The 22,471-nt window shown below is 39.3% G+C and overlaps 1 protein-coding gene across 1 annotated transcript in view; it reads left to right on the forward strand.

Moving 5' to 3' along the window:
• Positions 1 to 22,471, forward strand: part of LOC103182246 (hedgehog interacting protein) — a 69,106-nt gene that overhangs the window by 29,461 nt on the left and 17,174 nt on the right. The window contains exons 5-10 of the mRNA XM_042341719.1: positions 13,954 to 14,105; positions 15,421 to 15,594; positions 17,287 to 17,430; positions 18,490 to 18,611; positions 18,871 to 18,994; positions 21,274 to 21,416. Coding sequence (XP_042197653.1) covers positions 13,954 to 14,105; positions 15,421 to 15,594; positions 17,287 to 17,430; positions 18,490 to 18,611; positions 18,871 to 18,994; positions 21,274 to 21,416 — 859 coding nt within the window. The remainder of the gene's footprint in view (positions 1 to 13,953; positions 14,106 to 15,420; positions 15,595 to 17,286; positions 17,431 to 18,489; positions 18,612 to 18,870; positions 18,995 to 21,273; positions 21,417 to 22,471) is intronic.

Raw genomic sequence — 22,471 nt, forward strand, 5'->3', positions numbered from 1 at the left:
CACAACGCTTCTTAAAGGTAGTGAGCAAATCCAAACTCCTGCACAGGATGAAACCAGGCCCATGAATGCTATCTGAACTTATATAAGTATCACAGAGTGTGGAATGTGTTTCAAGGAGGTGACACATCTCACGGTTCAGCTGATGTTGATAGACTGTTAAAAATGGTTTGCGGTGTTACCTGGACTCCTCGAAGTATTACTGCTTTGTAACACATACCAGCCTTCGTGTTGTTCCATATGTAACTCTCTCCTGGTTTTTATACAGAATTGTACTATCAGATATATTTGGGACTTTGCCATACTATATCCCATGCTGGATTTCAGTCAAGTTTTACTCATCCATAAATGTGGTCATGCATTTAGGCATAGAAAGTATGGTACTTGGCAGTGCACAATACTTCAGATTTGATTTAAAGCTACATAGCTTAACAATTTTTTTATTCTATTCTGGGAATACTCACTGAATTATGGATTGCTCTAAAGGTGCGGGTCATGTTATTACCTTAAATCGTTAGTGTTGGCCAAGCTATCCAGAAATGGCATCTTTTCAAGAAGTTAAAAAAGTTTTTCAAAACTTCTTGAAGATCCAGCAGGATTTACGAATTTTCTCAGTGGGTGACTGATTTAGTGCAACCGAACCAGAGCCCCACTATTTTCCCTTTCTTTTTCCCCCCAAAAATGTAAACTGTTTACTCGGTGTGTTTATTCTGCCCCCGCTCTATGGAATTCTATCTCGGACTCCCTCCAACTCGTTCCCTCACTCTCCTCTTTCAAGACACGTCTCAAAACATATCTCTTTGACCACGCTTTCAATCATCTTTCCCTTCCCCAACCCACCTTCGACTCCCAGCTCGAGTACCCATCCAGCATTGCTAAGCGTTTTAAGATGTCCTCCAACTAAAAGGTTAAATTACATTTGAAAAGAACAGGGTTTGCAGTGTCACCTGAACTCCTCAATGATTTACTGCTTTGTAATACATACCAGCCTTTGTGTTCTATATATTGTATTACATTGTTTACAAACACATAAAGCTAAGTATCAAGCAGAATTATTATGATCATTATTGTAGCTGTGTATAGACAATACAATAGCCAGGTTTCTATTTACTGCTAGGTAAACAGAGGCGTGTGGAGTAATAATAATAATAATCATTGCATTTGATATAGCGCTTTTCATGTCTTCTAGACGTCTCAAAGCGCTTCACAGAATATACTGAATAAAAGTGAATTGACTGTATATTTGTGGGCGAAACGCGGCAGCCAATTGCGCACAGCAGTGTCCCACAAACAGTCATGGATTGAGTCATTATTATTATTATATATTTTTTTAAGGATTATTAAGAGGTTATTTTCCACTGCAGATCTCGACAGTATCACAATAAAGTGTGTCCTCTCACCATTCCAGTCATTCTCCCTGATTTGAGAAAAACGGACATTTATAATTGATTTCAGCCGCTCAAAAAGAACAATCTCCAAATAAACAGGTCAATATAATGTAAGGAAACTTGCCTAACGTTTCGCCCCGTCCGGGAATCAAACCCAGGTCCTCCCGCTTGCGAGGCAAGCACCTAACCACTACACTACAGATCTCCATAATAGAGGGTATTATTCAGTTATCAAGATCAAGCTATAAAATCAATTCCTCCTGTTGAAATAGATTTGAACTTCAATAAATCGTGCTCTGCACATGATAGAATATAGTTGCACACTGTTGCACCCGAATGTGCTTCAAAGATAGTGGAATTTGACTTAACTTTCATCTTCACAGATAAGGAGCTTGGCATCATGTATCATATTCATTAAGTTATTTTAGGAAATACCTTCCAAGATTTATATAGAAAATAATAAGTGCCTATGATTATACAACATGTCAGAGTCAAACTACTACCAGTCTGCTGCTCAATGTCATTAGCGTCACATTGCAAGATTTACCACTTACTGCTATTACTTCAAGTTTATTTATTAAATGCAATGGTAATTGCTAAGTATATTCTGCGGCCCCACTGTTAATTAACTTTGAGTTCTCATCCCTTCCTCACCAAATCTGCAAGTCTTTTTAAATATATTGGCTCATACTGGGCTGTGATTCCATGGGTACCTTGCTAAAGTGACTATTATTTACATATCAGCCTAGACAGAATGTCGGCAAGTTTTGCAACCGTGGAGGTGGGGTATTGCAGCCAAGTTTAATCCTGGTCTCAGCCAAGCAGGGGTCATTGGATAGACAAGAGACGTGAATGAACTAGGCTGATTTTCTTCCCACTCCCTAGTTCAGTGCAACAGAAAACAGGTTGGGAATCTGTGTTCATTCCAGCTCCCACCCCCAGCTCGAACCTGAACCTGGGACGTTCCTGGCCTGGCTGGCTGGATTCCTTAGCTCCGCCAGCTGAGCTATTGTAGAGCCTCTTTTTGTATGAATAATGACAAATAATGAAGTCACAAAGGATTTCTGAAATATTTTACACCTTTATATTAATAAGGAACATTTATAAACATTAAGCTTTGTTTGTGGATATATTATAAATTAAGCAATTAAATATATTATTGTAGTTATATTATATAACTATGGTTTAGAGATTTAAGTAAAAGAATGGAAGAATGCTAATTTGTGCTGTTAAGGATGGGCGTAATCTGTCTTGTGGAAGGGAGCACTTTGCCATTTCAGGCGATCACAGTTCAGCCATAGCCCCATCTTAGATAACATTAAAACTTTTTCTACCTCTGATTAACACTCTTCAATTCTCCATTGTTACTTCTTTATTAAGGAAATCTGATTTATCAAACAAATACGCAGTTGAAACTGGCCCTGCAAAGGTTATTAATAATAATAATAATCCTTGCATTTGATATAGCACCTTATCACTCTTTGAGGTGTCTCAAGGCAAGTGAATTGACTGTATATTTTGTGGGCGAAATGTGGCAACGAATTGTGCACAACAGTTTCCCACAGTCTGTAGATTGAGTGACCAAATCATTATTTTATTTTTTTATGGGCTTGTTATCCCCGGAAAAGCTATCCGCCAATCAACTAACAACCGGGTTCCTACTTACTGCTAGGTAAACAGAGGCGTGTGGAGTAAGGAAACTTGCCCAACGTTTTGCCCTGCCCAGGAATAACCCAGGTCCTCTCGTTTGTGAGGCAAGTGCTCTAACCACTAAGTGCTCTAACCACTAAGCTGCAGGACTCCAGAAGGTTTGTTTCAATAAGATTTGTTCCAGTCACCAATGGATGAAATATTCACTGTTTGCTTGTCACTGTTTTCTTAATGAAGTTTAGCATCATTTGCTCTTTGGCAAAAGCATGCTAGAGCAGTTTCACTGGGGAGGTCTCTGCACTATCTCTTCATCAGTTAGTCGACTGTTTGTGGTTGAAATAATCATGACAGCAATTATAAGTAGCTTGAAACCCTGTGTCATAAAGCCTGTTTTTTTCTGTTGGAGATTGTAGCTGATAAGAAATACTATAGACTGAAATTGTGCAAAATGTTAGTGCTTATGTCAAGTTGCTACTTCTGGCTGTTTATTGGAAAGATCTTTGCATCAACAAAACATTATCTTGTCGCAAAGTTTATGGACGATCCATCAAGATTCCAAGAGTCAGAGGATTCTGTTTTATCATGTTATGTGCACGTGCTTAGAAGTTAATGTACCATATTTCCCCCCCAGTAGAGTCCCAAGGTACCAATTAGCAAAACTTATTCCAAAATAATGCTCTGTTTAGAAATCATGTTCAGTGTGGGTGTTCCATGAAATTCCACACCACACATCCCTCAATTTTGCATTCCAGTTTTTAGAAAACCAGTTCTTATTTTGCATCATCGCATATTGATTTGGTAGATCATGTTGTACTGCATGCCGATCATTACATTGCACATGATTAAACATGAGCTAAACACACAAACTATTTTCAACGCACCTCTTTGCTGATTTACAGTGCTTCACATTTGTCAGTGAATCGACGCGCACCTGGCAACAAATTGTCAACAAATGTTTAGAATAAGAAGGGCGCTGAGCTGACATAAATCGGGCCTCAGTCCCTCTCCTGTTACCATCTTGAGGCCTTGGTAGCAAGAAGTCTTGCTTCTGCTATTATTAAAAGAGCCATTCACATGACTGGCTCTTTAATAAATTTTAAGGGCCCATTTAGTAGCTGAGATGGAATCTATTGGCACTCGTTGCGTTTATGCTGCAGTGAAGCAAAATGAATTGCTGCCGAAAACACCTCTTCAAGGTGGTCTTGGCTGTAGAGCTCCATTGTGATCAACCTTCCAATTTATATTGCCATGAAAAGCTCAGTATAAATGCAGCATAAATTCCTACCAGAAGTGAATTTTGTTGCCCCAGCACAAACTGGGTCCAACACCATCAAACTCTCAAACCCCCATTGAGACTGAGTTAAAACTCCACTTGGCCATAAATGTTGACACTATAAATTGAATCCACACAGCCTTCAGTGCTGGCTCGTCTATAACCAGTAAACTCCAGCCTTTCCCTCGCCCGCTCATCCAACACATACATGTCCTCATGCGCTCTAAGCGCTCGGAGACCCTACCCCCGCTTGAAGGGTGCAAAAAAAGTGCAAGTTGTTGTCGTATCTTTAAAAATTACTTTTTTCATCTTCATAACTTGGAGTAACGTGGAGTCCCCCTTAGCATAGTGGTGTGGAAGCCTACAGTGTAATGCTCTGGAGTCCCGTAGCATAGTGGTTAGCGCGCTCACCTCGTAAGCTAGAGGATCCGGGTTCAATTCCCACGTGGGCCGAAAACTTAGCCAAGTTTCCTTACTCCACACTCTTCTGTTTACCTAGCTGTAAATAGGAGATGCGCAGATCACTTTCCGGGAGTAATAGTCTCTTCAAAAATAAATGTGGTCACTCAATCCACGACTGTTTGCAGGACACTGCTGTGTGCAATTGGCTCCTACATTTCGCCCACACAATACACCATCAATCCACTTTACAATTGATTCTGTGATGCACTTTGAGACGTCTCAACAGCATGATAAGGCACTATGTCAAAATCCAAGGATTATTATTATTATAACTTCACTCCCTCCTGATTGCTCTGACAATACCTCCTATCCCCTATCTCTCTAACCCCTCTCCCCATTGCAGTACCCGCTGCCTCTGCTCTATTGGGTCCAGCCTTCTCCGTGTCCCCCGAATCCTCTGCTCCACCAGTAAACTCCAGCCTTTCCCTCGCCCGCTCATCCAACACATACATGTCCTCGTGCGTTGGTGGCCGTACCTTTAGCCACTATGCCCCGAAACTTTGGAACTCCCTCCCTCAACCCCTTCACCTTCCCCATCTTCAGGTCGCGCCTGAAGACCTTCCTTTTCGACCGCACCTACAGTCACCTTCCCCCTCCCCCTGGCTCAGCCTTGGGCTCCACCAATGCTATATAAGTGCAAGTTGTTGTTGTTATTGGAGCGTGCAACTGTCAATGAAACATCCCAAGTGTAAAAAAAGATGAATTACAAATGTGTATGCCAATTTTTTTAGATGTGCGATGTTTTCTTAAGCATTACTAACAGCTAATATAAACAAAGCTTACTATCAGCTTTTGTAGTTGGAGGTTATATGGATAATTAAAGTCTGAAATCAATGCATAATCCACGGAAAATATGGTGCTGTGCAATTCAGGAGCTCAAAATATCATAAATAATAAAAAAAACAAAATACTGCAGATGCTGGAAATCTGGAAATAAAAACAGAAGTCGCTGGGAACACTCGCTGGGAACACTAATTATTTATTATCTTAAATAATAATTTGTTTTTGCACCTTAAAATGTTGTCAAGACGTCTCAAAGTGCTTCACTGGATATGCTGTAAAGTGACTGTGTAAACTGTCCTATGCTGCTAGATTTAAAACTATGTCTTAACATTTAAGATTAGAAGAATTTTGAAAAGGAGTGTTAATACTATCTTAATTTGGAAATTGATTTTCCAAAAAGAACTGCAGAAAATCAGCTTTTCATTTGACACTTAATTAAAACTGTTTTCTAATATTCTGCAAGACTATGAATTTTCAGAAAATGGGTTAGAAATTCTATCAGGTGTCAGCCTGGCTCAGTTAGTAGCACTCTCACTTCTGAGTCAGAAGGTTGTGGATTCAAGCCACATGATAGACTTTGAAGTCTAGCTGACACTCCAAAGCAGTGTTGTGGGAGCACTGCATTGGTGAAGGTGCCGTCCTTCAGATGAGACATTAAAAAACAAGGTCCTGTCTGCTTGTTCAGGTAGAAGTTAAAGATCCCATGGCTCTACTCAAAAAGAGAAGAGAGTTTCTCCCGGTGTCTGGACAACAATCTCCCAGATAAAATTGGTCATTTACTTCATCAGCTGTTTGTGGGACATTGCTGTATATAAATTGGCTGCTGTGTTTGTCTACAAATATACAGTCACTACCCTCCACATTGAAGTTCTGTGAAGTGCTTCGAGTCATCCTCCCAACATACAAGACGCAATACCAAATGCAAGAAGTTACCTGGATCTAGATTTACTCTATTTATGTAGCATTTCAAAGCGTGCAGAATTTGGCAAATTCTTAAGTTACGGATTAGTTTTGAACCCAGAATTCTGTTATTTTAAAAATTCCAGAAACTTGAAAGTTGAGACCAAATGCATCAATTTGCCAAATTTTGGATCTTCTAAAATGCTATGTTAATAGAGTAAATTCAGGTGGAATTTTACACCCAATTGACCTTAAACCCAAGAATATGAGAAACTTTAGGAGGGAGAAATTGTCTGTGAAGGGATGAAAGCTAGACTTAAATATGGAAATATGAGGATAGATGAATTTTCTGTAGTTTTTGCTTGATTACATTTCCATATGTAATTATTTGTGCAAGAAATATTATCCTAACCTTACTTAATCTTTCAATAATGCTTTTTTGGCAACAGTGCAAAGTGGGAAGAATCTTTAGCTCCCAGTAATTAGTAATTAGTCTGCTCTCAGTCAGGTTGGCTGCTCTCAATCAGCATTGTCTTGGAGTTGTCTTCACAGATCCTTAAATGAAGTGCTAAATTGAGGAATAATGATCAATGTGGCATATAGCAAGATTACAGGTAAGCTCTAATAACTGGCTCCGGGATAACTAGTCACTCACTTAATATCCCGGCTATTCGAGTACTTGGAGTCCTGTAGCTTAGTGGTTAAAGCACTTGCCTTGCAAGCAAGAGGAGCTGGGTTAGATTCCCAGACAGGCTGAAACGTTGGGCAAGTTCCCTTACTCCACATGCCTCTGTTTACCTAGCAGTAAGTAGGAACCTAGTTGTTATCCAAAAATAAATGCGGTCACTCAATCCACGACTGTTTATGGGATATCGTTATGCTCAATTGGCTGCCACATATCACCCACAAAATATACAGTCAATTCATTTTACAGTATACTCTGTGAAGCGCTTTGAGATGTCTCGAAGACATGATAAGGCGCTATATCAAATGCAAGGATTATTATTACATTGTACTTTTGAGACGTACATTGGATAACTAGTCAACTCTGATAAGTAGTCATTTGAGCTATTTCCCTTGGGGTGATAAATTTACTGTGGAGTGAAAGTCCTGTGGAGTTGTGGAGTCCTGTAGCTCAGTGGTTAGAGCACTCGCTTTGCAAGCGAGAGACCTGAGTTCAATTCCAGGCAGAGGGCGAAACCTTGGGCAAGTTTCCTTACTCCACACAGAGCCTAATAATAATCCCTCCAAAACCAAAAACAATAATAAATTGGTCATTTTCAATCTACGACTGTCTGTGGGACATTGCTGTGCGCAATTGGCTGCCGCGTTCGCCCACAAATATACAGTCAATTCACTTTATAGTGTGTTCTGTGAAGCGCTTTGGGACGTCCTCCCGACGTGAAAAGCGCTATATCAAATGCAAGGATTATTATTATTATTATTATTACTGTACAAACATCAATGTATTGCTTGCACCAATATAATGTCCCATTCATTTTGGGGTTAAATTCCAATCACGCTGTGTTCATCGCCTTTAATGATCCTGGCCTTTAAAAGGATTTCCCATTATAGTTGCACATTACCAAAGGTGTTGCATGTAACACTGAACATCTGTTCTTATATCTTGGCTATAGTATTGGCTATTGTTTTATCCTTCCCCTTTATAATCATTCTGAAGCTAAAATCTTCAGCTATTAATTGGAAGTGTAGTCAGTTCCAATTCAGCCTCTCTTTATCCTAAGGAAAACAGTGGCTTTTTTCTGATTGCATGGTTTGTGAACTGTTAGTTACCGCATCTTCTGTTTGTAAATTTATGGAGTTCAGATGTGAGTTGTAAATGTGATACGTTTCATAACAGAACTTATAACTTATAACAGAAGTGGGGGTTCCAATCGACCCTGAACAGCTTCACCTGTAGAGTTCAGTTGTTGTTCCTGAATTCAGTGATAGTTACACACTTGGCCTCCATCAATAATATTGCACAGCAGTTTAGTTGGAAAGTGTTCTGTAGCTAACAGCTGTAGCTTCTCTTTATTGGGCAAAGTAGCAGATGCTCCTTTGCAGCTGGATGTATCCTTTTCCAGCCCTCAAGGACTGTTTTCCTTTACAAGAGCCTAACACTGAATCTTCTAGAGACTATTTAATATGTCAACAAGTCGAAAAATTATTTCCTACCAAGAGAGTTTTTTTTTCCCCTTTGTGGTTTTCTCAGCTTTAAGAGTATGGGTTATCTTGGCTCCGTGCAAATATTAACAAGTGGCTTGTAAGCATACTACATATTTCCAGCTATTCAAGATGATAGGATTTTTCAATGGGCTGTTTAGCATACTCCTACATGCGATTCTAGTAGAATCTTGTATATCTATGGGTTTGTCAGTTGTGTTATAATGTCCTTGTTGCAAATAGCACCAGGCTTTCTGGCAATGACATGTTTAGGGTTTGCAACAGCAGTTTTCCTCTCCTCAGTTTATGCATCAGAAGGGTTCTATCCTGCCCAATGCTGCCCTAACAATGGAGACAGTGTCGAGCTTGCCGTTGCCATACTATGGGTTTATTGTGATGCTTGCACTGTTGTTTTTGTACATGATTCTCCCATTCTGCAAACAGGCTTTGCTGAAGAGAGTGACAGCTTGCGTCTGGTTAGGAAATTGAAACATCTCACTTTTCTTCAATTACCTCAACAAATAATCTCAATAAATCTATCCGGTGCAGGATAGCTGTGGAGGATAGCTGTGCAGATGTCTGAGCCTTAATGGTGCAAAGCCAGGTTTTCTATAGAGGCACAGTTGAATCTGGTGCAGGCTATTGTGAAGTAGCCCACAAATATACGGTCAATTCGCTTTACAGTCTATTCTGTGAAGTGCTTTGAGACATCGAGAAGACGTGAAAAGTGCTATATCAAATGCAAGGATTATTATTATTATTATAGGTACAGAGAAGACAGGGAAAGGAGGTCCATGGCTACACTGGAGAGAAGGGAGTTGTGGCAGGAGGTGAAAGGCTCAACTACAGTATTAACTGAAGAAACATTCAATTGTCAAAACGTACAGAAAAAAAGCAGTCGCTTTCATTATCAACCCAAAAAAAAGCCAAGTCTAATCTATAAGAAATACTTAAATAATAATAATCCTTGTGTTCGGTATAACGCTTTATCACGTCAGAAGAGCATCTCAAAGCGCTTCACATGATATACTGCGAATGAAGTGCTTGTATTTGTAGGCAAACATGGAGTACAATTGCTTACAGCAGAGGCCCATAAACAGCCATGAAATGAATGATCAATTTTATTTAGGGGATTATCAGCCAGGACACCAGGAGAAACTCGCTTCTCTTTTTGAATAGGGCCATGGGATCTTTCAACATTCACTTGAACAGACAGATAGTTTATTATCAAATACAATGATTATTATTGTTATTAAGGTCTCATCCAAAGGACACCACCTCCAACAATGTAAACCCCTCCCAGCACTGAATTGGAGTGTCATCTTAGACTATGTGAGTTCAAATCCCAACATGGGATTTAAACCCACAACCTCCTGACTCAGAGACAATTTCACCCTCAAATATACAGTCAATTCACTTTAGAGTCCATTCTGTGAAGCGCTTTGAGATGTCTAGAAGACGTCTATATCAAATGCAAGGATTATATTATTATATTATAAGAGTGTTACTGCTGAGCCAAGCTAACACACTTGGATCCATCCAGCAGAAAAATTGAATCCTGAATTATTCTTTCTCACAAGTCTTTTTCTGGTTGTTTGGAGTTTGTAATTCCAATTTTGCAATCCATTAGCATTCCCCTGCGTTACCATTGGATATATGTTCTCCTCGCCCATTGGGATAGTGAAGCAACTGTTCGAGACCACATCATTCAGCATACAGTAAATTACTGCTATCTTCCCAACGTATTGTTTAGTTCTCCAGCAGACGCTAAATATTTCTTCGACAAGAAGCAGATTTTAAATCACTTCAGCAGGAGAAATAGTGGTGGAGGGGGTGGAGAGGTTCAGCGCAGAGTCCCAACCAGGGCGGGGTCAAAACATAAACCAAATATCGAAACAATAGTGACAATGTCAAGAATTAAAAATAACAGCAACAACATGATGTTATATAATAGTCCTACTTCTATCCTCCCTGTCCTTAAGCTCTCCTGCTTCTAACCCCCAGCTCGAGTGCAAATCCTTGACTATCCAGCGCCTTGGAACATCTTCTCGACATGAAACGCACTGCGTAAATGTAATTTGTTGTAGTTGTTTAGTTTAAGTTTCTGTTTAGGCTTTAATTTTACCTCACACTAAAAGTTACAAGCATCTCAGAGGTATTTCTAAAACCTACCAGGAAAGGACATATTCCTCTGTGTTTTTTTAAGTGTTCTTTTAAGCATGTGAGTAAATTGTCGGAATCAAACTGTTTGGCTGGGAACACAAAAATCATTCACTTGTTATGGTCGTTGCTCGTAAATCATGGTTTACACCATTAGAATTGCTGAAGGATTGTAATTTTGTTCCCAATGAGTGTAGATATGTGTGGTCTTGGGATAGGTAGCAGCAGCTTTGGGAAGGGAATGAGTAGTAGTCTGGGAGATGAAAGTGGCAGCACATTCCGTGGGGATGGGAGTGGATGGGGATTGTGTGGGAAGAATTCTAATCAAGTCCAATTAGGATCAGAAGTTTTTCTGATGACAGCTACATCAAAACCACATTGGGCCTCTGTTTTTAATTTAAAATAAAACACATTTGTACAAGCCTATGAAAGGGGAAAAGAATCAAAGTGTTGTAGGACAAGATCATAGCTTTTCACATTACTGGAAAATTATACCATCTGTCTCCACCCTTTCACAGAAAACATTGGGAATTGTTCTGCTTCGTGAGCTCCAGGTAGCGAATCTGCTGTGGGATAATTGTTATTCAGTTCATTACATTTTGTGAATATGGCTCTACTCATTTAGAAATAACAACTGGGAAGCAATTGTACATTTCAAAGAACTTGTGATGGTAAATTATACATTTAAATTCATATTTTATCATAATAATATTTCTTGCAGTTCATGCAGTGCCTTTAAGCACCATCGAGACATCTCAGAGCACTTCACAGGATTTCACTGTGAAGTGTAGTGACTGTAGATTTTGGAGGCGAAACGGGACAGCCGAGTTGCACACAACAGTGTCTCACAAACAATCCTGAAGTGAATGACCAAAATTGCATTGAGTTACTTTCTAAGTACACAAAGATAAATGTACTAAACCGACTGAATTTGTTAGCTGGGGTGGCAGGAGCCAGATAACCCCCCAATGCCACTCTTTAATTATTCCAAACAACCATATCTTAAGTAGTTAATTTTTCTGCACATATTGAACCTATATTTTCCCTAAAACAAATCTTGAAGGTACTGAACCCTTTTTTAAAAAAATTATAATTATTCCTTAATTTGCTCTGCCAAAAAACATTTGTCCTGTTTGTGTTTGATTTCATGCCAGCTGTTTGGTGTAAACTGTATTCAGTTTTAGTCTCTCCACTTGCCACTATTCCACTTTAAATTCAAAATAAATAGTACTGTATGTAACATGATTTTTGACACATAATGACAGATTACGAACCAAAAATTGCCTTAATCTAGACTGAACCATTTGGTGCCAGTGTTTATACTCCACATAAGTTTCCAGCCATTCCTTAGGTATGTGTGTGTGTGTGTGTGTGTGTCTACAGTGGGATTGGCATCGTTCAGAATTAGCAAACATAAACATCGCTTTTCTCCAGTCTCAGTAGCTGGAGTCTTAAGCATAGGAATTGGTTGCCGCACGTGGGTGACCAAAGCTAAATCTGCGTCTCATGTCAACATTTGTTTATTTTGCTATTTACGTTTGTTTTATCCCATTGTACGGGCTATGCCATGGAGTTGACACAGAAGATTAGTACACGATTGAAAGGAACACAGAAAGAGTGCAATAAATATAACCTCTTGCAAAAGAAAATAGGGAGCGAAACAATGTGTTAAATGTTCCCATTTCCTGCTCAACAATGGACTTGTAGACCTGTTTGAGTTTGAGCAGATAATATCTTTGTTGCCACCAAGACAGGTAATTCTGATATGATCTTTCTGAATGGTGATGGTAAGATGGGTCAATAGAAAGGCTTCATTCAGTGTATAAACTGTCAGAACTAATGGGTTTGTCTCTTTCACTGCATCATTGCCATAAGTGCAAAATAGGGGTGATCATTGCAAAAGAAAATATCAGGCTCTAATTTTCAGTACTTTGTGATGGGATTACATGATCAGGAACCCATGTCATGCAAATGGAGACTCCGTCTAGTAACTGGAGTACGTTGTGACGATCAACAGGAACTTTTAACACAATCCACATCCAGAACTGGGTTCCCGCGGAACAACAGGGATTTCCATGGGATTCTTTATTCAGGAATACATTAACAAATAATAAATTAGCATGCATAATCCTTGCAATTGATATAGCACCTTTCACATCAGAAAGAAATCTCAAAACGCTTCACAGGATTCACTGTAAAATGTAGTAACTGTATTTGTTTTTACAAGCAAACGTGGCAAATGTGACAAATTGGTGCTGTATAACGTTTACCTTCCCCACTGAAGGTCAGCTTTACATATGAGAAATCAATATATCTTGGACACATACGGTATCAAGTTCATTTATTGAGGGTAGATCTTTACAAAACCAATTGCACCATGTCACCCTTTTCCACAGCTCAGCTCGCAGTTTGATGATGTTGGACCTGAGAAGTAACCTTTATCCTTCACAAACTGAGCAGCATAAATATAAAGTTAGCAAGTGGTGCTTAATGTCATCTCACTTTTAAAACAAAGATAATTTCAATTCTTGACCATCTCTGCTGTCCAATAATAATGGTTAGACCCAGCTACTAATAAAAAAAGGCTATTAATTATAGGAGGCAAAGGCAACACAGACCACCATAGATGTGCTAACTGATGTAGCTGTCTCCAGGGTAAAGAAAAGTTCATATACTAGACAATCAATTTAATTGTTTTTGGAGTGCATTGCCAAGACAGGGAGTTCATGGCTGACTCTGCGGTAAAGCTGAATGCTTTAAGAAATTCAACAGCAGGAAAAAGTGCTGCTAGCACTGGTCTCATTTGTCTTCCTGAGACAGTAAAGCAAGTTAATAACCTAACAAAGAATTCTTCTTAGCGTTTAAACCTGTTTTCATGGAGATCCAGAGATTACACACACAAATCACTTCATAATGGTGCAATAAGAGGTTTTTGTGTACAATACAATGTCCAAGTCAATTGTGACGAATGCCTGGTCCCAACATGGAGAGTTGTTTAAAGAGAAATGTTTTAGAATCTTTTTGTGTGTTAGTCAAGGGGAGGGAAAAAAAGAAAACTTGAGTTTTGAAACAAATTATCCACATGAAAAAAGACCCTCTCCACTGGGTTCCAGATGAAACAAAATGAGAACATATTTAACTCTACAATTCTTTGTGTTTTTCATTTAACTGCAGGGTGGAGATGAAAGAGGACTGTTAAGCCTTGCATTCCATCCCAAGTACAAGAGAAATGGAAAGCTCTATGTGTCTTATACCAGCAATCAAGAACCATGGGCCATTGGACCTCACGATCACATTCTTAGAGTGGTCGAGTACACAGTTTCCAGGTACCCAATTAACAGTGTCAGACATTTCAGCTGCTGAATGCATTACGAGCATTTATCATTTAGCACAATTCAGTACAACATTATCATCGCCTGTGCACCTCTGTTAAGTAACATATTGCCGCAATGTGTGCGAGCGCTGGTAGTCAGTGATTCTATTTTGCGCTTTCCTGAGACAGTGGCAACATTCGCTCTTTTTCTTTAAAATGTTATCCTTAAGTTTTAGACATGATACAAATAAAGCCTGCCACTTGGCTGGGGTTTAGCAGATTCGATTAGATCTATTTCCTTGATTACAAAGTAATCTTTGGTAAAAGACAATTAGTTTGTATTAATTAATTTGGTATAAGTAATCTTTGGTATAAGATAGAATGCACACCATTCTATCCCCCATAAATAAAGGGCTATCATATCTGTTAGCATGGCTTAGATTTTCATAATACCACAATAGTGGCCATACAAAACATTGGAGCATTCCATAGATGTTTAATCAAGTGCAACCTTTTAGCACAACAGTAGTAAAATGTTATATTCAAATGTTATGCAATGGATAACATGTAAAGTTTTATATATCTTAAATACAGTTTTGTGAAGCCTCAGAGCTTCTTACCATTTACAGAGTCACAGAATTTGATTGTTTCAAAGTTCTCCTGTTTTGGGCTTCCTCTCCTTCGTAGATTATAGTAGCTAACATTGCAATGTTGCAGAATAGCCTTCATGTCAATTCAAGTCAAAGTAAAATGTCTTTCCATTTAATAGGTTTTTTGAAAAACGCTCTTGGATTCAAAGGAGCACTTAAACATTCAGTCACCATCCAGATCAAATTTTGAAATGAAGTGATTACAAAGAATTATCTCTGAAATCCTTTTGTCCGTTTGCATCCTTTTCTGTTGATCTTATTGCATATTTTTGTTCAGCCATTGAGTGCCAAGGAGGGCATGAAAGAAACTTGGAGGAGTGACTAAGCCTTGTCATGTGAGGGACGCAAATTAATCATTTGAGGTGTAAATGCTTAAGCTACTGTGAACTGGACAAATTTAATGCACCTCAGTCACACCATAGGCCTCTGGCTGTGTCAGTGTAATCAGCAATAACTTTTTAATTTTTTTTACAATACCAAAATTATCAACAGAAAGACAGATTGAAACTGGAAATTCTTTCAAGTTTCAGACATTCACACTTTTAATATCAAATGTCTGATATTCATTTTATCTGGTCTACCAATAATAAACACTATGTCTTCAGGAGAATGCTGCATTTGAAATGTTAGGGGTAACAAAGATGTACTAAGAAGCGTATCATTGTAAATTGTACACAGGAAAAATGCAAATCAAGTGGATACGAGAACAGCAAAGGTATTGATTGAAGTGGCAGAGTTACACAGAAAGCACTTGGGTGGACAACTGTTGTTTGGGCCCGATGGTTTCTTGTACATCTTCCTCGGTGATGGAATGATTACCCTGGATGATATGGAAGAGATGGATGGGTTAAGGTAAATGGATTAAAAAAAATGTGGATTACTTTGAGAAACTCTGTCAACACCTATGCACGTATGTTCATCAATGTCCATAGATATGTTCATCAATGACCCAGAGGATAGAGTTCAAAATCCTCATCCTTGGTTTCAAAGCCCTCCAGGGCCTTGCTCTCTCCCTATCTCTGTAACCTGCTAATTCCTTACCAACCAGTCCGCTGCCTCCACTCAGCGACTCTGGCCTGCTCCATGTCCTGTGCCCTGCATCCCCACCACCGGTGGTTGGGCCTTCAGCTTTTCTGCCTCACCCTTTGGAACTCCATCCCAGGGTCCCTTTGCCTTGCCCTCCCTCTTCGACCGCAACTTCGGTCACCCTCCTACCTCCCTGTCCCCCACCCCTCCTAATCCCAACCCCCACCTCGGGTGCAATTTCTTGATTGTCCAGTGCCGTGGGACATCTTCCTGACATGAAAAGAGCTATGCAAATGTAATTTGTTGTTGTTATTATCCAAGGAGTTAGCTTAATTCATTAAAATTAAAATCAGATTGCATGATATTCACTCATTCTTTTTCGTTTCCTTTTCTTATGAGTTAGCTTGGCTCAGTTGGTAGTGCTCTTGGCTCTAAGTCAGAGGGTTCAGTGTTTGAGCCTCATTTCTGCAACTTTGCACTTGCAGTCCAGGTTGATACTCAAGTGCCTAACTTCCCGGGCGGGTGGCAGGTGAGGAGGGAGGGAACAAGGGAAGGGAAGTCTCCTTGAATCTGAAACAGAATCTACAGTGGCTAATTTCAAGCTCTGAGATCATGCCAGACAGGGTAGTACAGAATAATGAATAAATCTGCAGCAAAAATCAGTAACAGGCTGAGTAAACGTCAGCCGTGCACACAGGCAAAACTGTGCAAGAAATACACTCTTCCCATTTGTGAATATGAAACCATTCCAACAGATTCCAAATAGCAAGTACAGTCTGTGTGAGGCTGGGAGTGGACACACAGGGAGCTATTAAAGTGGAATGTCCTTAGAAAAACAGGTTGCTACAGAGGAAAGTTTGAAGCAGAGGACACAGCCTGGAATTAGACATGGAAATATTGGTGTAAAGTTACTACGAGGCAGTATGGAATGGTTGTAGATTAGACTTACCCTTTCCCCAGGAGCAACACCAGAGAATGTGCCAGTAAATTGAATGCAGACCACCATTAACCTACCAGAGTGTAGGTGTTGCCCTGACTATACCCATTTTGTGTGATCCGTTTTTCAGTCAATGGCGCTGTGTTAAATGTCAGATGAGTGAGACCACCCGAGATAAGTGGTCCTCTAGTTTTATTTTCCTTGTAGAGAAGCAAATCATTTGCATTGGATGCCAGAAATACCAATAGCCAAGTCCCTGTGGCATTCCCAACTAGAACTATGAACTATAAATCCCTGAGCAAAGAGCCTCTTATCCTTCTTCAAATACACAGGCCTATTTATGTCAAGCAAGAGGCAGTGTTCACATGGAGCAGGCTGTGTGGGTTGCAAAATTAACCTTCATTGAAAAAGCACAGGTCAGTTTGGGTTTACAGTTCAGATCACTGCTTTATGTTTGCTTATTAGCCCACATTTAGATTGTAAATCAACTAGGGGTAAAAAAAATTCAGTCTTCGTTTACACAGCAATTATTTTTCCTCTGTATGTTTTTCTATCTAATACTTGCAATGTAATCTCTCCAGTGATTTTACAGGCTCCATACTTCGAATTGATGTAGATACTGACTCCTGTAGTGCACCTTATGCAATCCCCCGAAGTAATCCTTACTTTAATAGTACCAATCAACCACCTGAAATATTTGCACATGGACTTCATAATCCAGGCAGGTACGTGTACGCTTAAGGATTCCTTGGATAAACGCAGGTTAGAATGATTGCATATAAGATCCAATTTTCACTTCCTATTAGTATAAAATTTTGTCAATGCTCACGTAAATATAGAAGAACTTTGAGTCGATCTCCAGACGTGAAAGGCGCTATATATCAAATGCAAGGATTATTATTATTGTAAAGAACTGTTTTGAAAACATGCGTTAGGATGAAAGGGGAGAACAGCATTTCAGGAGTCCTGTATCTTAATGGTTAGAGTACTCGACTCACAAGCAAAAGGACCCGGGTTCGATTCCCGGGCAGGGCAAAACGTTGGGCAAGTTTCCTTACTTTCCTTATTCCACACGCCTCTGTTTCCCGAGCAGTAACTAGGAACCCGGTTGTTAGTCGATTGGTGGATCACTTTTCCGGGGGATAGTAATTCCGTCAAAAAAAATTTTAAAAATCATATACTGTAAAGTGAATTGACTGTATATTTTGTGGGCGAAACACAGCAGCCAATTGCGCACAGCAGTGTCCCACAAACAGTCGTGGATTGAGTGACCAAATTATTTTTTTTAAAAACGGATTATTACCCCTCCTGGAAAAGCAATCCACCAATCGACCAACAACTGGTTTCCTACTTACTACTAGGTAAACAGAGGCGTGTGGAGTAAGGAAACTTGCCCAGTGTTTCTCTCTGCCCGGGAATCAAATCCAGGTCCTCTCGCTTGTGAGGCGAGTGCTCTAACCACTGAGCTACAGGACTCCCTTTATAGTCCAGTTCAAATGGTCAATTTGAAGAAGGAACATTTACCTGGAAAATTTCTCCTGACTTTTAAAGGCAGGCAAAAGTGCTTGTGGAGAGAGTCAAGCCGCTACCAACACAAGAGCATTACTCAATACCCCACACTATACCACAATCTCTTGGTAGATGAGGCTCCCAGTCTGTAACTCCTGAGCCTGATGATTAATAAATGATTAAATCAAACCACCTTGTATTTTTCAGAAATGTTTGCTAAAGAAATTCTTCTCATTCACGAACATTTTTAATTCCACTGCTTTTCCCTTGTGTAGGTGCGCAGTGGATCAGTATCTCATAGACTCTAATGGCAATCTGACTATACTTTGTTCGGAGTCAAATACTCTAAATAAATCCTCAGGAAGAATAATCAAGATAACAAGGGGAAAAGACTATGGTAATTGTGAATCCCAAAGCATATTTGTTTCAATACACATAAAATAAATGTCCAATGTATATACATATATATTATGCCAATTGTTTGAAGAGATTATGTTATTATGACGAGATTATATGTATTGGATATTATTTTTTTCTCCTCTTTGACATTACTACATTGTGTTTGGTATAATAAGTTCATCCGATATTTACAGTGCTCCTGTTCGCTATTGCTATATTTCTTTTTAGAAACTAACGCTGCGGTAGTTTTTTTGCAGAAAAGGAATCTCCAGTGGTTAAGTTTAAATCTTCTGGTCACAGTCCTTTAGTGGGTGGCTTTATATACAGAGGATGCCAATCAAGAAGGCTCTTTGGAAATTACATCTTTGGAGACCGAAATGGGTATGTTCACAAATTTACTCACAAAAATTGATAGTTAAACATCATGCGCTAAAATTGAACTCAGTCTCATTTTCTGTGGGTTCTTTTTGGACTGCTTTGAGGCCATTACACATGATATTATAAAATTGTGTCAGATTATATCTGCTTACCACTGTCATTATAACATGTGCCTGGAATTACTTCAAAATTCAGTCAGAATCAAGTCGATCCTCTCTGGCGGTCTCAGTAGACCAGTTCCTGGATCAGGCAGGTCTGCAGTACTCCAGAGCACATCATCAGCAGGATTTGGAAGGGCAGACAAGGAGAAGGGATTGTTGCCACTCCTCTTTATCGTACAAACCAAAGCCCTGAAGCTCCTTGGCTGGACAAAGAGCACAATGTTTGCCAGACAGTGTTCTCAAATGCATGTTATGTAGTGTTAGCTAGTTAAACTTCAGCCATACCCTCAACACACATCTCAGTGTCCCCAAGCCTTAACTCTTACCAAACTGTGCCTTATAATTTCTAGAATTAGATAAGCAGTATGTGGCCCTTCCAGGAGAGAGTACTCATTCCATTCCAGACACAGGGAAATTTCCATGTGTAGGTGGCATACATTTGTGGAACTCTCACTCTGGCTTGGATTCTCTTAAGACTGGTGATGGCCTTCTGCACGTCAGATCGGGCAAAACAAAAAAAAATCTTTGGCAATGTCTCTATGGGAATGTCTGTAATATTATCGCTATGAAAGCCCATTCCGCCATGCCTCATAAAGTAGTGGGAGGTTTTGACAGTGCAGGAGGAACAGCAACTTTGATGTGTGAATGTTTAAGCTTTCTTCATTGCCCAGCATGCCTTTTCAATCGATTCCCTCTGTACCAGTATTTATATTTTATAAATGCCTCCAGATTTGAGGTGTGCCTCCCAATTTGTTCAGGCAATTTGGGTAAGGTTGGTTTCCTATATTAACAAAATGCAAAATACTGCAGATGCTGGAAATCTAAAACAACAGAAGTCGCTGGAAAAACTCAGCAGGTCAGGCAGCACCTATGGAGAAAGAAAAGTTTTTTTCCTTTCCTTTCTCCATAGATGCTGCCTGACCTGCTGAGTGTTCCCAAAGACTTCTATTTTAGTTTCCTATATTGTTCCATTGTATGTCTTTTGGATTGAAAGGTTGGAAATATCATGCTTATTACTTTCACAGCTCCACTCAGTTTGCCAAGCTCATGCTCTTAGCTTTTATGTTAGTCAAGAGGTCTTGGAGTCTTAGCCATATTTATACTTACAGCCTTTCGCCAGTATTAAAGTGGTATTGATCTCATAACTGTACAACTCTGCCAATATAAACCTTCCGTGAGCTATAAAAACTGCTTTGACTGTGGTATAAAACTTACCACCCAAGAGTTGGCTTTCGGAAGGCATCAAACCAACATTGTGTAGGTAAGAGTACCTGTAGCACTGAAGCTGGTGTGGACATTCCATGACATTCATGCAACTGGCAGTAAAGTAGAACAGATTGTAATATCTTTTCATAATCACTGTGGGTCAGTAAAACTTAATACTTAGGAAAAGTACATCTGTGCTTATTGGGGAGAGTGGAGTTCCTTGCAATTAAAACAATATTTTATTTTCTAATAACCCCAGTAATCCACATGTGTGACCATTTTAGCCTCAATAGATGACTCTCCCAACCCCAAAGTTCGTCTTCTTTTGCAGAAACAAACATAGAAGTGCAAGAACACCCGAAAAGAGAGGCCTGTAAAAGTGAAATGCATTTGCCATACAGATTGTTTCGGACTCTGGCCAGAATCCTATTGATGGTCTATGTCAATACTTTTGGACTTAGACTTCTCCCTCCACTCAGGGCAGTCATTGCTACATGGGTTCATGTTCTGTTTGTGATTGAAGTATCAATTGCCAAACATCCTAGTGAGCCAGAGTGACTTGACCTGCTTTGAACATTCCCAATTCCAGTTAACAAATTCATTGAAATATCCTTACGTTTAAAGTCTGTTGCGGAAGATGTTTTGCATGTTAAATTTTTTCGTCCCCAAAAAGCAAGAGGAATCCAACAGGATTTTTCAGATATGTTATGAAACAGCATTTGTAAAGCAAATACAGTAAAACTCACATAAGTCTGATCTATATATATGTCATGTTCATGAGTTCATATTCTATGCAAGTTTGACATAACTTATACTTTGCATAAGTCATATTAAATGCGTGATTCCAACTGATAATAACTTATGTGAGGTTTACTGTACAGTAGCAGCAACCTGTTTTTTTGCCTATAATTTCAGACAACTGATGAGCCTCCAACAAAACCCTTTAAACAAACAGTGGCAAGAAAGAGCCTTGTGCCTCAGCAGCAGCGCCATGTGCAGGAACTCACTTACTGGTCAAATCTGGGGAAGTGTTTTAGCATTTGGAGAAGATGAACTAGGTAATGAACTCTATATTTTGTCAGAGGTGCCGTCCTTCGGATGAGACGTTAAACCGAGGTCCCGTCTGCCTGTTCACGTAGACGTTAAAGATCCCATGTTACTACTCGAAAAGAGAAGTGAGTTTCTCCCGGTATATATTGTATTGATTGTATATTAAACAAATACTCATTATGTGATGGAAGATCACATGTGGGTTCAGTTTGCTAACAAAGCACTCAAATTTCTCTCGCATGGTTTATGATCTTGTTTGAACCTTGTTACATTGCTGCATTGTAATCCAGTGTCATCTGTCCAGTGTCCAATATATTTACTCTATATATAACCAACCATATTAATTTTCAACAGTGCTGTTGCTGTGTAACATAAATATGATTTACAATGTCACGAAGAGTGTTTCTAAAGAAGGCAAACAAAATCAGGAAAATATATATTGATGCCAAATATGGCTTCTGGATTTTTAAGGTTTCATTTGCAACTACAAGGTGATTCAAATGATTTGTTCTTAGACAATTTTACTGACTGTTTCCAAAACAATTTACACTTAACAATCACTGCTCCTGTAATTAGCTGCAAGAAGAGTATGGCAACATTGCAATTCATTATACAAATGTGGCAATTAAAGAAAATACTTTTTAAAAAGTATATACTGTATAAAGCTTTAATATTATTCATTGTACATATAAATAAAAATAGAACAAAATACCGACATTGGTACTTTGGCAATAACTCCCCAGAGAAAATTGGTCATTCACTTCACGACTGTTTGTGGAACGTTGCTGTGTACAAATTGGCTGCCGCTTTTGTCTAGAAATACACTGTCAAATACATTGTACAGTAAATTCTGTGAAGCCCTTTGAGACATTTTGACGACATAAGGTGCTATATCAAATGCAGAGATTATTATTATTGTTTCAAGAACAGAATAATCAGCGTTGCTGTTGTCCATCAATACAACGTAATCTGATGGTCTTTGACGCAGCAACATTATTTTGGGCTGCCATCAGCCCCATCTGCAACAATGTTGTATCTTTTTGTGCATCTGCCAAACAGTCTC

This window comes from Callorhinchus milii, unplaced genomic scaffold (genome assembly GCF_018977255.1).
Source record: "Callorhinchus milii isolate IMCB2004 unplaced genomic scaffold, IMCB_Cmil_1.0 Scaffold1, whole genome shotgun sequence".
NCBI classification, from domain to species: Eukaryota; Metazoa; Chordata; class Chondrichthyes; order Chimaeriformes; family Callorhinchidae; genus Callorhinchus; species Callorhinchus milii.